The sequence below is a fragment of the Equus caballus genome, chromosome 1, assembly GCF_041296265.1.
Source record: "Equus caballus isolate H_3958 breed thoroughbred chromosome 1, TB-T2T, whole genome shotgun sequence".
Lineage (NCBI taxonomy): Eukaryota > Metazoa > Chordata > Mammalia > Perissodactyla > Equidae > Equus > Equus caballus.
The window spans coordinates 148,650,061-148,664,888 of NC_091684.1; the positions used below are offsets into that span (position 1 = coordinate 148,650,061).

At 41.1% G+C, this 14,828-nt stretch overlaps 1 protein-coding gene and 1 pseudogene across 2 annotated transcripts in view; one reads left to right on the forward strand and one right to left on the reverse strand.

Annotated features, from left to right (window-relative positions):
• DNAAF4 (dynein axonemal assembly factor 4) overlaps window positions 1–14,828 on the forward strand; it is a 66,519-nt gene that overhangs the window by 51,022 nt on the left and 669 nt on the right. The window contains exons 7-8 of one of the 2 annotated variants that reach the window (XM_014734035.3): window positions 10,832–10,985; window positions 13,093–13,198. In XM_014734035.3, coding sequence (XP_014589521.1) covers window positions 10,832–10,985; window positions 13,093–13,198 — 260 coding nt within the window. The remainder of the gene's footprint in view (window positions 1–10,831; window positions 10,986–13,092; window positions 13,199–14,828) is intronic. The other variant, XM_014734036.3, reaches the window with a different exon arrangement.
• LOC102147826 (glyceraldehyde-3-phosphate dehydrogenase pseudogene) lies at window positions 5,782–7,056 on the reverse strand (annotated as a pseudogene).

Genomic DNA, 14,828 nt, shown 5'->3' on the forward strand with positions numbered 1-14,828 from the left:
TGCATAATCCAGGATAATCTCCTATTTCAAGATCCTTAACTTAATCTCATCTGCAAGGTCCTTTCTGCCATGTTACTTAACATATTCACAGGTCCTGGGGATGAGCACATCTTTTGAGGGGGAGCATTATCTGTCTACCACAATGTCTCTATTTTTATTCCTCATCTTTGCTCTGTCTTTCTTGGTCTTTTCTCCTGTATGTTACAATACCAGAGATTGATTTGTGGAGTTGAGCTGGAGTCCTGGGGTTAACGGGTTGCTTCCTCTTACTCCCAACAGTAAACCCCAACATGATCCTTCCTCCTATTTCTCCCCTTCACTCCCTCCCTCCCTCTCCATTTATTGAACCGTTAAATAAACATCTATTGATTGCTTAGTGTTTGCCAGACTGTAGGCTAGGCTCTGAGCTACAGAGATCAGTGGAGGAGAGAGACATACACAGGTACTTATAACATTGCGTGGGAAGTACAATACATAGAAAAGAACGAGATGAAATGAGAGTAGAGAAGAGGAGCACCTAACATTTAAGGGAGGAAGGTAGGCTCAGGAAAATTTTCCTAGAGAATGTAGCACCTGAGCTCCTCTTAATGATAAGTAGGAGTTTCAAGGGGAAAGGAGAGAAAGACATTCATTCAGGCAGAGGAGACAGTATGAGCAAAAGCTCAGAGACAAGAAATGCTGTGGTGTATGGGTCAGGAACTATGGATAGTTTATTTTTTTCTAAAACATAAAGTTTGAGGCTAGGAATAATGACAAATAAACCTATAAAAATAGGCAGATGCCTATTGTACTTGGTCAAGATTCCTAGATTTTTTTCTGTGTGGTGGGGAAAAAAATGTGTTGCAGAAACCAAGGCAAAGGCCTTGAACTATGGCATTGTTGTAGGGGTGGAAGGGAGGGCAATCTGAGAAATATTTAGGAGGTAAAATAGGCAGAACTTTTTGATGGATTGTCAGGAAGTGAGAGAGAAAGAGTAGTTGTGGATGACTTCTGAGTTTCTAGTTTGAGTGAGTGATTGCATGATGCCAACTGAATTAGAAAATACTAGAAGAGGGGCCAGTTAGGAGAGAATTCAGATAAGTTCAGTTTTGAATATGTTGAGCTTGAGATGTCTCTGGGTCAGTCTGGATGACAGTGTCCAGCAAGTTTGAAACTCAGGGGAGAAACCAGCACTCTAGATATAGATTTAGAGGTTATCAGCATTTATGTAGTAGTATAATTCATAAGAGTAGGTGAGATATCCAAAAAGAGTGTGTAGATTAGGAAACTAGTGGCCTGAGGATAAAACTCTGTCACCTACCAACATTTGAAGGTCTGAGAAAAGAAAGGATTACACAAAAATGCTATCAGAAGCCAGTGGAATAGAAACTATAAGGAAAGAGTTTTTGTTTTATTTTGTCCTTCTTTAGTAATAGATAAGGTTTGAATAGATTAGGAGACAAGACAGAAGAAATGATTGAAGTGTCTGTAAGGAGAGTGAGAAAACTGGGTCAAGGCCAATGCTGGATGGATTATCTTGAATTTGTTTTGTTTTTCTCTTGTAAAAAGTTGCATTCATTTTAAAATTTTATAATGAAAATATTTCTTTTGAAAAAAATTTACACAGTCCATATCAAATGAAAGTCCCCCTTGGTTTTCACCCAGTCTACCTGCCTGCCCTGCCCCGCAATTGTATCTACTCTAAATCATTTCTTTAATTGCATTTGCTTGTCTTTAAGCTGCTATTGTCATAATCACAGTTAATATGTTCATAGCCTGTGGTGGTTTACAAGAGCTTTCACATACACTCTCTCATTAAATCCTCACAAGTATAGTTGGGTAGGACCTACTGCTTTTGCACTCATTTAACAAATATTTATTGAGAAACTAGCTTTACACAAAATGCTTGTTTAATTCCTGTAAAAATCTTAGTTGGATATTATCTTTATCCCCATTTTACAAATGTGGAAACAGGGCTGGAGAGGTTGAGAATGTTGGCTAGGGTGGTAGTTAATAAGTAGAACTAGGATTCAATCCCTGGTGAATATGATTTCAAAGTTTGTGTTCCAACCACTCCTGTCCACCTGTCACAGATAAGTAAAATCCTCTTCCTGTCCTTTTGTTCCGATTGATTAGCCTTAGTGCAGGCAGCCTAAGTGGTGTGGCTGTGAGTTCCTCCTCCTTGCAGCCCGAGAGTGCGAAGTGTGCATGACTGCAAGGACTGTTCTGTTGGAATGGTAACTTTGCTCTAGAAAATGTTGACAGATTGACTTGAAATAGATAGAGATACTTTATTTTCTGAGATTGGAGGAAAGAAAGTGAAGATAAGTGTGAATCTAGGTAAGTTTTTAACAAGGAATATTGCTTATTGGGTGATGTTGAGAACTCTGCTAGGTTAGAGAAAATGAATTCTTAGAGATGCCAGTCAGTGCAGCTGTGTGATTTCTCTCCTGTAGTGTTTAGTCTTTTGGATTTAAGAGTAGATCATTGAGCCAGGGTTGGGGTTTTGACTGACAATACAGCAAAAGACTAGTAGTGGAAAACTTGTGGAAAGACAGCTCAGATATTTAGCTGTGAAGTCTGCGCTGGGTTAGAAAGGAAGAGATGCCTGAGGGGCCCAGTGGACTAAGAGAAAATGGAGCAATTAAGAAATTAGAGGGTGGGGCCTGCCTGGTGGCACAGCCATTAAGTGTGCACGTTCCACTTCTCGGTGGCCCAGGGTTCGCTGGTTTGGATCCCAGATTTGGACATGGCACTGCTTGGCAAAAAGCCATGCTGTGGTAGGCGTCCCACCTATAAAATAGAGGAAGATGGGAATGGATGTTAGCTCAGGGCCAGTCTTCCTCAGCAAAAAGAGGAGGATTGGAAGTAGTTAGCTCAGGGCTAATCTTCCTAAAAAAAAAAAAAAAAGAAATTAGAGGGCATTGCAAGGTTGAAGTTTGAGTATAAAAGGAAAGTTGGCAGAATAGTAGCTGCCAGTGGTCAGTGGCTGGGATTCCAGAGTTTGCTATTTCTGAGGTAGTGCAGTTCAGGGGATGTCCAAGATGTGTCCCTGGAAGTGGTAGTAAAAGTAGAGTTGAGGAGGAGGTGATTTGAATTAAGGAGTTGCAGGTATTTCAAGGCTAAATTGATAAATGGGTCATATACCTAAAACTTAGAATCTTCTGGAATTATGGCAGAAGTTGGGATGGAGACAGGTGCTGGGAACCAGGTTTCCAAACCCTCACTGAGAGGCTGGCCCCATGGCCGAATGGTTAAGTTCGTGCACTCTGCTTCAGCGGCCTGGGGTTTCACCAGTTCGGATCCTGGGCGTGGACCTAGCACAGCGCCTCAAGCCATGCTGAGGCAGCATCCCACATGCCACAACCAGAAGGACCTACAACTTGAATATACAACTTTGTACTGGAGGGCTTTGGGGAGAAGAAGAAAAAATAAAAAAGATGATTGGCAACAGGTGTTATTTCAGAGCCAATCTGAAAAAAAAAACCCTCACTAAATAAAAGAAGAATGCTTTAAAAAAAGCCAGGGGCTGGCCCAGTGGTGTAGTGGTTAAGTTTACGCATTCCACGTCAGTGGCCCAGGGTTCGTGGGTTCAGATCCTGGGAGTGGACCTACACACCACTCATCAAGCCATGCTATGGTGGCACCAGGAGTAAAGCCAGTGCAAAGGAGTAGAGGCAGGTGAGAGTAGGAAAGGGTGGCAAATAGGGACTTTAATATGAGCACAAGGGAGATGCGTGCTTTTTGATCAGTGCCCAAAGATAACAGGGTTGATGGGCGTGGTTAGAAAGTCCTTTGGCACAAGGTGTTATGGTGCTGGGACTGGCTAAAGGTCCTATGCAGTGTTTGGTCTGGTCTTATTTCCGATATACTAATGACATGATTGGATTTAAGACTGGAAAGGGCATTGAACAAGGGTTGAAGTTTTGACTGACAAGTACAGCAGAAGACTAGTATTTATATAAAGTGTATATATATATACATAGGATATATCAATTATATGGGTATAAATATGTCTATATATGTATATGTTATCTGTGTATAATATGTGTGTATATTATATGTATATAAATACACATATAATTGATATATTCCTGTCTATTCATTGCTGGCAAAAGCAATGAATTGGCAGCAACCTAGTGCAAAAGTGTACTTTGCAGCTGTCAGGTGTGACTGGTAGATTGAAATTACTTTAGTCTCTGTTGTTTTTGTACCATTTTGCCTTACTGCCTCCAATTAGGTAGTAAAAGCAAGAGAAGAAGAAGAGAGTTAAAAATGAGGGGAGATGGAAGAAAACTTAGTAACTAATGACACCCAGAGAAACAGAGCAAAGTAGAGTTAATCATAGTGCCAAGTACAGACAGATAAAAGGAAAGGTAAGACTTGTTAGAGAGAACTCTGTCCTCTTCAGCAATGTAGTGCAGTACAAAAGACAGAAACTGACCTAATAGAACCGGTTCAGAAGCAAGGTGTTGAATTTAAGCCCAAGGATGAAATACTTTCATCTCCAGAGGCTTTGTTTCATGGTAGCCTTCTATATGTACACAGGCAAAAAGAGTCCAGCTGTCCTTATTGTGTTTAAACCTATGAGACACTTGTTTCACAAAAGGGTAGAGGTAGGCATGCCTTTCAAAAGAGCAATAGCTTGAGAAAATGTTTCAGGGATTATATCTATTCAAAAACAGACTCTGAGAAAAAGCCACAGAATGTTTTCATTTTTCATTACCAACCGCCTCCTGCTGTGTCTTAGTTTTAAATGCCAAATCTACCTTTCAGGAAAATACATAAGCATGGTTAATTTTATTTGCTAATCAAAGAATTTTACCTTTTCCAATTAACATTGTGCCAGATAACTTTTTACTGAGAACATCTCACATGAAACAGAGTTTGGAGGCTATAATTTAGATACATGCAAGGTATGGTGTTATTTAACAGCCTTACATGACTCAGAATCTGTAAATAGCTTTAATAGCTACCCTTCCAGAAGACGCTTGTAATCACGTAAGGCAGATAGACCATTGTTCTGTCCCACTGACGTTACTCTGTGCTTGATTTTTAACATAAGTTTTGTTGGACCTTGTCTTAATCCCAGACTTAAAATCCCTTCTTTCCCCACACTAGGACCACTTGAATTCTGTCTGCATATGTCACTCTCCACAGCAGATTCTAATGTTAGATAGGAGGGAATCGAGGATATATAATTCTACAGTTTTGCATCCAGCATTGTATCACCGTTCTTACATAAAATCGCCTACCCGAGTTCTAGTGTCTGAATTTCCTTTTCTTTTGAGGAAGATCAGCCCTGAGCTAACATCTGCTGCTAATCCTCCTCTTTTTGCTGAGGAAGACTGGCCCTGAGCTAACATCCGTGCCCATCTTCCTCTGCTTTATATGTAGGAAGCCTACCACAGCATGGCTTGCCACGCGGTGCCATGTCCACACCCGGGATCTGAACTGGCGAACCCCGGTCTGTCGAAGCGGAATGTGTGCACTTAACTGCTGCGCTACCGGGCTGGCCCCTGAATTTCCTTTTTATTCTCTTGGCCTAAGTGTCAGATTTTGTAGCCTGCCTAATACTCCAGTCTTTTTAAGATTGAGGATGTGCTTTGCTTTTGCTTTTTCTCTTGCCCCCCAAGTTATTTCTGCTTCTGAACTCCAGCTTTGTATGTGGGAGCCTGCTGTTTGCTTATAGACTAACCGAGTACCAGCTTCTGCCAGTCTGAATTTCTGTATGCTTGTTGTTTCTGAATTTTCTGTAGCTGGATTCTGCCTGTCTGGATGTTCTTTTACTTCATGTTGGAGTTTTCTTTTTTGGCTGGGTACAGTGTACTTTATTGATGGTACATGACAAGGTAGGGCTCCCCAAGCCCCTCCCCTTCTTCAGGGGGTCTGAGATGGAAACTGTGGAGGTCAGGAGACTCTCAATATGTTAGGGGGTCAAGTTGGGGCAAGTATTCCCAGCAGCTGAGGCCCTTTCTCCTTCTCTTGCTGGGTGATTGGTGGTCCAGGGGGCTCTTACTCCTTGGAGGCCATGTGGGCCATGAGGTCCACCACCCTATTGCTGTAGCCAAATTCATTGTCATATCAGGAAATGAGCTTGACAAAGTGGTCGTTGAGGGCAATGCCAGCCCCAGCATCAAAGGTGGAAGAGTGGGTGTCACTGTTAAAATCGCAGGAGACAACCTGGTCCTCAGCCCAGGATGCCCTTGAGGGGGCCCTCCGATGCCTGCTTCACCACCTTCTTGATCTCATCGTATTTGGCAGCTTTCTCCAGGCGGCAGGTCAGATCCATGACTGACACATTAGGGGTGGGGACACGGAAGGCCATGCCAGTGAGCTTCCCATTCAGCTCAGGGATGACCTTGCCCACAGCCTTGGCAGCACCAGTAGAAGCAGGGATGATGTTCTGGGCAGCCCCTCGGCCATCGTGCCACAGCTTCCCAGAGGGGCCATCCACGGTCTTCTGGGTGGCAGTGATGGCATGCACTGTGGTCATGAGTCCCTCCACGATGCCAAAGTGGTCATGGATGACCTTGGCCAGGGGGGCCAAGCAATTGGTGATGCAGGAGGCATTGCTGACAATCTTCAGGGAATTGTCATACTTCTCGTGTTTCACGCCCATCACAAACATTGGGGCATCAGCAGAAGGAGCAGAGATGATGACCCTTTTGGCTCCACCCTTCAAGTGAGCCCCAGCCTTCTCCAAGGTAGTGAAGACACCAGTGGACTCCACAACATATTCAGCACCAGCATCGCCCCATTTGATGTTGGCGGGATCTCGCTCCTGGAAGATGGTGATGGCCTTTCCATTGATGACAAGCTTCCCGTGCTCGGCCTTGACTGTGCCATGGAACTTGCCATGGGTGGAATCATACTGAAACATGTAGACCATGTAGTTGAGGTCAATGAAGGGGTCATTGATGGCGACAATATCCACTTTGCCAGAGTTAAAAGCAGCCCTGGTGACCAGGCGCCCAATACAGCCAAATCCGTTTACTCCGACATTCACCATCGCGTCGCGGGCACGCGGCTAGCAGTGCGGAAGGGAAGCGGCTGTCTGTCGAACGAGGAGGGGCAGAGAGCGTCATGTTGGAGTTTTTGATGCTGATTATTGACCACCTGTTACCATCTTCTCCCAACATAGCACACAGTTCTCCTTGCCAAATTGAATTTCTTCTAATACTTTGGTTTCGGTCCATTCCCTGGCAGAAACTGTGAAGGGTTAGCCCACCACAGTTTCATACATGCTAGCAGAAGAAAGGAGACCCATGGGTCAGAGACAAAGGACAGGCAGCTTGAGCTTCATGTTCGTTCCCTTTGCCCTTCAAGTCCCATGGGGCCAATGCAGAGGCAGACTCAGGTGGATACCCTACACACAGCAGGTTTGTACCACGGCTGAGAAGGCCATGTTTACGGAACAGAGTTTTTATGAAAGGATTATAAGCAAACCTGTCTAACCTTTGCCTTGCAAGGAGATGTTATCTTTATTACACTGAGTGGCAAACAAATCTGGTCTTTGCCCAAGAGGCAGACACTATCTCTATCTTCCAAAGTTGTGTGCTATACAGACATCTTTGAAAAGAGAGTCCTACAAAAGCTGTCAGTGCATCTGACATAAGACATGCAAGAAAATAAGAGACTCATGGAGCATTGTCTCCCAACAGCCCTTCGTACTTACTTACTTTCAGAACAGATCCGCCAAATCTGCCCTGCTCTGCTGCATTTTTTAGAACTCTGTTTATGGAGGTAGGACTGTTTTCATATGCTGATGCTTTTTGCCTAACTTCAGGAAGTTTAGAATCCGTATTCTAAGATGACTTCTTTAATGTAATGATAATTTTGTTCAGTTGCTTGTTTGTGTGCATTTTATAGCCCATAATATTCTGTTACAGTACCTATTATGGCCTAGCTTGTCATTTTATTTAGTGTGCAATATTCTTTTCCTTCTTCCGTCCTGGGTGCCAAATTTTGCTGGTTGACGTGCCTTTACCAAGGCACACTGATATTTACCTTTAGAAGCCCGTACAATGTTTTCTGTCTACACAAGATGCTGAAAGAGACAAGGACTTTCAAAGTTCTTTGAGGGACAGGTGGCTGTTACAGTTCCTATTGCCCACAGAACAGAACTGTTCTGTCTCCTGTTGGAATATGTGTTGCTCTCTACCCCCGTTGCTGTTTCTGAGCCCCACTGCTTCTGATTTCTCATAACTCTTTTCTGCTCCTTTCTTCACTTCTCTCCACATTGCTTCTTTCTTGTCACTCCTGCCTCTTGTTGTTTCTCCCCCACTCAACTCTTGTACAGAATGTTTGGCCCTTTTGGCCATTGCCAAATGGAAAGAATGTTTAAGAATGTTTCTTTCTTAAAGGCAAGCCAATCGGTTATCATAAAATTCACAGGAGTGTTTACGATTGTCCATGTCTCTTTTGTTCTCGCTATACACTCACTACATTAAGCACTCAGCATGTGTTGGATGAATGAGTATTTTTGCATAATTCTTTTCACTGGCATTGCCTTATTTGGAGCATCAGGATAGACTTAATGGCTGTTAGCTGCTCTGTTTAAATTTGGTGTTCAAAGTCTACTGCCCTTTAGACAGAGGTTTCATTTTTTCCCTTTCCTTTTGAAATTCAGCTATTTCTGAGTTCAGCACCATACTGAAAGTTATAAAGCAACTTTTTGGATGTTTATAGGGTACTGAACTTTAAAGAATGTAATGTTCCTTTGGATTTATATTTTATTATGTATATAAATATCATTTAAAAAGTTTACTACTTCATATTTTTTGCTATTATGCCTCCTACAGTGGTTTTTTTTTTTTTTTTTTTTTTGAGGAAGATTAGTCCTGAGCCAATATCTGTCACCAATGTTCCTCTTTTTGCTGAGGAAGACTGGCCCTGAGCTAACATCCGTGCCCATCTTCCTCTACTTTATATGTAGGACACCTACCACAGCCTGGCGTGCCAAGCAGTGCCATGTCCGCACCCAGCATCCAAACCAGCGAACCCAGGGCCACCGAAGTGGAATGTGTGAACTTAACCGCTGCGCCACCATGCCGGCCCCTACAATGGTTCTTTTAGTACTGCTCATTATAAGCTCTTCTTCCCTTAGAGTCTGGGAGAATTTTTCTGATAAAACTGTTACATTGGGGCTGGCCAAACCAGAGGCACTCACAACTAGAATATACTACTATGTACTGGGGGGCTTTGGGGAGAAGAAGAAGAAGAAGGAGAAAAAAGAGTGGCAACAGTTGTTAGCTCAGGTGCCAATCTTTAAAGAAAAAAAAATCCCAAACAGCAATATACAGTACTGAGGAGTAAAAGTGGAGAGAGAAAGAGGGTCTCGGAGAGAGATTAAGGAAGAGAGAGAGACTGGTGGATTTTCTAAGGCAAAAAAATTTTTTGAGAGTAGTACTTTTGGTCAATGAGATGGGAAAGGAGTGAAGTGGGAGGTTTCTGGGAAAGGTTTTCTTGCTCTTAAGGAGCATATACCAGAAGATAGTATCCCATTTTCTTCTTAGGAATATTGTGCCTGAATGTGGCCCCTTAAACTCTGCAGCCATCTTACACCCATGAGGAAAACTAGCCCTAGAATGAGGTAGCCGCTGAGTACAGTAGAAAGAAGAAATGGAAGAAACTTGAGGCCTTAATAACATCCTTGAACTGATTGTGTTGGGCATGGTATAGTGGAGCCTTTCCCTCTGGACTTTAATGTGAGATACTTTATTTCCTTGCTTGTTTAAGCCAGTTTGAGTTGGGGTTCTCTTACTTGCGGTCAGAAACATCCTAGCTGCTAGGAGGCATTTCAGAAACGTGAACTGTTCCCACAGAATTAGCTTTTCTAGTTTGTGCAAGTTATTTTACATGTGAGTCAGGCCTAGGTCAGATGTCACGGTGGTGTCATTTTCCCTTTCACTCATGATTTACTGGCTGCTTGCATGAGTCTACTTTTGGTGTCATCATGTTTAATTTTCTAGAACTGTAAAGTATGCAGTACAATCGACTGGAAATGAAGACAAAGTGTTATTTATATCACACTTTTATATTTGTCAAAGTATTTTCTATTTCCCTTATGTTTATCATTTTTTTTAAGTTCTGGGAATTATGCATAAAGAAAGAAACTTTACATTTTAAATAAATCCTTTAATTACGTACAACTCTTTATTTGAAGAGAATTTTGGAAGATTTGAACTGAAAGAGTGTATCTATTAGGATGCTTTTCTCTGCAAGTTAGAAAAAAACTCAGTGTAAATTGGCTTTATGTTAAAAGGAATTTATTGCCTTATATAACTAAAAAGATAAAGGTGTATTGCATTTCAGATAAAGCTTGATCCAGCAGCTTAACTATATCACCAAGAGCTCAGTTTCCTTCTGCCTTTTTGTTCTTTTCGTAATTTCGTATCAGCTTTATTCTAATGCTAGTTCTTCCTATCGTGTTAAAAATGGTCAGCAACAATTTGGGCTGTGTGCTTTTGTCATTTGTATCCAGCAAAGGGAGTGTCCCCAATTTTTCATCCTCCAGCTTTGGAAACAGTCACAGGCTTCATTCTGAGTAGACCAGTTTAGGTCATAAACCCATCCCTGAGTCAGTCATTGTAGCACGGAGGATGGAAATATGCCTCCTGGCTTGAACCACTGATGGCTACCGTTGGAGGCAGGGGAGAGGTCAGTCGCCTTCAGCTTACATGCTGATGTATGTGGAGGAGGGGCGGAGTCTAGTGCAGCTGATGATGTCCATGGTACAGGGAACAGAAAAGGAGGTAAGCCATCCCCTCTGCCAAATATAATTAGATATTAATATTGTGTTTCTGCTTCAATGTTATATTGTTTTTCTTTTCTGTTTTTGTCTCATTAGCAAATTATTTGCAACCGAAAACTATTTGGCAGCTATTAATGCATACAACTTAGCTATCAGACTAAATAATAAGATTCCAGTATTATACCTGAATCGGGCTGCTTGCCACCTAAAACTAAAAAACTTACATAAGGCCATCGAAGATTCTTCTAAGGTATGTGTATCTACTTATTTATATATGGTGCTTTAACATTGTTATCCTCCTATTTATTGGTTTAAATGATGCCTTTTGTCTGTTAAATTTAAATAATTGAGATACAAGTATTTTAAGAATCGTCTTGCAATTACATCTTTTTACCCAAAAAAAAGATTTTTTTTGAATGGACAAGGAACTGGTGTTTCTTGAGACTGCAAGTTAGATGAGAAATCCCCTATCAATTGCTACTGTACTGCCTTGGTGTATCAGTTGAAGTTATAAGGAAATTAGTAAGTGGTTGTCAGTTTATTTTTATTTATTTATTTTATTTATTTATTTTTTTGAGGAAGATTAGCCCTGAGCTAACATCTGCCACCAATCCTCCTCTTTTTGGTGAGGAACCTAGCCCTGAGCTAACATCTGTGCCCATCTTCCTCCACTTTATATGTGGGACACCTGCCACAGCATGGCTTGGCAAGCAGTGCCATGTCTGCACCCTGGATCCAAACTGGTGAACCATGGGCCGCCGAAGCATAACGTGTGCACTTAACTACTGCACCACCAGGCCAGCCCCGATTGTCAGTTTATACTCACCCTTTTTCTTATTAAAGTTTTGCAGACTTAAGGCAAGGTAGAAGGAGGAACACTTGGTCCCACTGCTACTTGCACAGTTAAAGGATGTATCCATAATCCTTTTCCCATTACCGCACAAAATTGGGGTTCTCTTGCCCAATATGCGTAAACAAGCCAATTAATTATGGCATCAGCCTTTGGGAAAGAAATCAGCTTTATTCTGAAAGATTGATTTGCAGAGAGACGGGGCTGTGTGCCCTCAGATCTGTCTCTCCAATTCAGGATTTGGGGCAAAATTTAAGAAGTTAGGGACGGGGGCCGGCCTGGTGGTACAGCGGTTAAGTGCGCACGTTCCATTTCGGTGGTCCGGGCTTCGCTGGTTCGGATCCCGGGTGCGGACATGGCACCGCTTGGCATGCCATGGTGTGGTAGGCGTCCCACATATGAAGTAGAGGAAGATGGGCGTGGATGTTAGCTCAGGGCCGGTCTTCCTCAGCAAAAGAGGAGGATTGGCAGTAGTTAGCTCAGGGCTAATCTTCCTCAAAAAAAAAGGAAGTTAGGGAGAACAGGTTGGCACATGGAGACGCTGGTGGGACAGGTTTTGATTGGTGGGCTGCAAGCATTTATGGTAAGATTCGAAACATTTATGGTGAGGTTCTAAACTTTTATGGAAGGTGGGGAAGGAATTTTAACACGAGATCTTCCTGAATAACGAATCCCTTGCTTCTGATAACAGACCAACTTTAAGGTCCAGTCATATCCCAGGCCTTTGGTTCCATGGGGAGGAGAATCTGGTTCTGCGGTCATTTCAAGTGAAGATTTCTTCTTCTGCACATGCCTTGGCTACATGACTTTGCAAATTTTCTGAAAGGCAATTCTTAATCCCTCTGTTGATAAGAGATGGGGTCAGTTGAACTGGTCCTGGAGGGCCTGTGGTTACAAGAGTAACTTAGTATATCCTAATTTCCATTACTAATATCATGTCATTATCTTAAACGTCTAGTCTTTTCTCTTTTTTCCGTATCAAAATAACTTGTTTTAAAGGAAAATCACATACAAAATCTCTTATGTGGCTCCTTGAGATTGAGGATATGGAGGAAACAGCCAGTCCTCATACTTTGATCTCATTAAGCTACTGAAGATCTGACAATATTTTTATAATCCAGTTTTCCTTTTACTAGCACAGTTTTGTGTACAAACAAATATTTATTGAATGAATGAATAAACGGAATCACCCAATTTGTATATAAAAGACCACAAATGCTATTTAATTATTCCTGGTAGTAAAGGTAAAGCTATATATAGGTTTCAAATGGTAAACCAAATCATAACTTTGGGGGGCAGGGTATGAATCTCGTATAGGAACAACTGAACAATTCCTTAAATTGTTCAACATAAATATATGTATTTGATAAATTGCTGTACTGACTAAGCCAAAAAATATAGGTGTGTAAGAGCTTGAGACTTGTTTTAAAATTAAGATTTTTACCATGTTTTTGCTCATGTTTAAATTAGGAGGTTATGTCTTTCTCTTCTTCTTATTTTTTGTAAGGCACTAGAATTATTGACACCACCTGTTGCAGACAATGCTAACGCAAGAATGAAGGCACATGTACGACGTGGAACAGCATTCTGTCAACTAGAATTGTATATAGAAGGTAAGAAATTGATAGAAATGTTTTTACGTTCCAAGTTATACTTTGAAAAAAATGTCATTGGGATTATTTAAGATTATGACTTTTTTAGGACTCCATTATTTTATATTTATAGGATTTAATTTATTCTTTGCAACTTAACTGACAAAAAGTGATTTTGAAATATTTTAAAAATTCATTGTTGTAGAAGGGAGTTAAAACAAGAGGTGAACAAAACTAGGAAAATGCTGTGGTATCAGACAAGTTTTCTATAGAAAGATTTATGATAAAGGATATCATTGAGTCACTTAAGATATAATGGAAATTGTTAAATGAGCTTTTTTGGTCATACACACATACACAACATACACATACATAAGCTCAGAAATAACTGATCTACCACAATGTATGATTATTACTTATATTCATGAGACTACTAAAGTTTGTAATTCAGCCCCATGTTTATAGAAGCCGTAGCATTTATTTAATTTTTATTGTTTTTCATTTTTAATGTATTTAGGGGCTATTTGCAGTTACTCACGTTGCCCAAAAGGGCAGAATTTTGTAGTACCCAGAGTTACATCCTCAACGCTCCTCTTCACACACCTTCCTACCCAGATGCCCATCAGCTTCCATTCATTCAAGGCATAAAGGCCTACGCTTTGAGGATGCCTTGCTAGAGAGCGGGCTCTAGCCTGTAAAGTTTTATTATTTCTGACTTTTTTGTAAACGTCTTTCTGTAACTTTTAGGAGATTCTTCTAACCAAAGCATCGAATTAGGTTTATGTGCCCCCTCCTTTTCTTAATATCCTATCCATTTTCATGAGGATAAAAATTATTAAGACAAGAATGAAACATTTTAAAGCATTCTTTAGAAATTATAGTATCATAGACTTTTTTGAGCTAGAAGAACACTTCATGTTAAAGATGAGAAAATGGGCCCAGCCCGATGGCACAGCGGTTAAGTGCGCACATTCCACTTTGGCGGCCTGGAGTTTGCCGGTTCGGATCCTGGGTGCGGACATGGCACCTCTTGGCATGCCATGCTGTGGTAGGCGTCCCACATATGAAGTAGAGGAAGATGGGCACAGATGTTAGCTCAGGGCCAGTCTTCCTCAGCAAAAAGAGGATTGGCAGCATTTAGCTCAGGGCTAATCTTCCGCAAAAAAAAAAAAAAAAAAAAAAGATGAGAAAATGGAGGCTTGGAGAAGTTAAGTGATTTGCCTGAGGTGGCATGGCAGATCAATAGCACTTAGAACTCAGGTTTCCTTATTCCCAGAGAAATTCTTCCTATTGCTTTTTTTCCGTAAAGATTTAGATTCAGTTATATATTTTTACCAACTAGTCCACAGTGCTTCCCTTTTTAACCAGTTTTCCTCAAAGGAATTCTGTAGATGTGATAACTATGGAAAAAAGCACAAACTATAGTCTATGAGTTCTATAAAATTATTTTTCTTAATCTAGAATTTCTAAATAAGATGCCATTTATTTTTCATTGAGGTGATAAAAATGTTCTTTTGATATATGAGTTTTGAGTCTGGTCATGCTGTAATGAGGTTAAGCTGTTAGCTTATTTGTACTTAAAGTAACTGCTTCTTAGTAAATCCTGAATGAAATCATTATAATTCCCAAAATTACTGAAAAATTTCTGCAA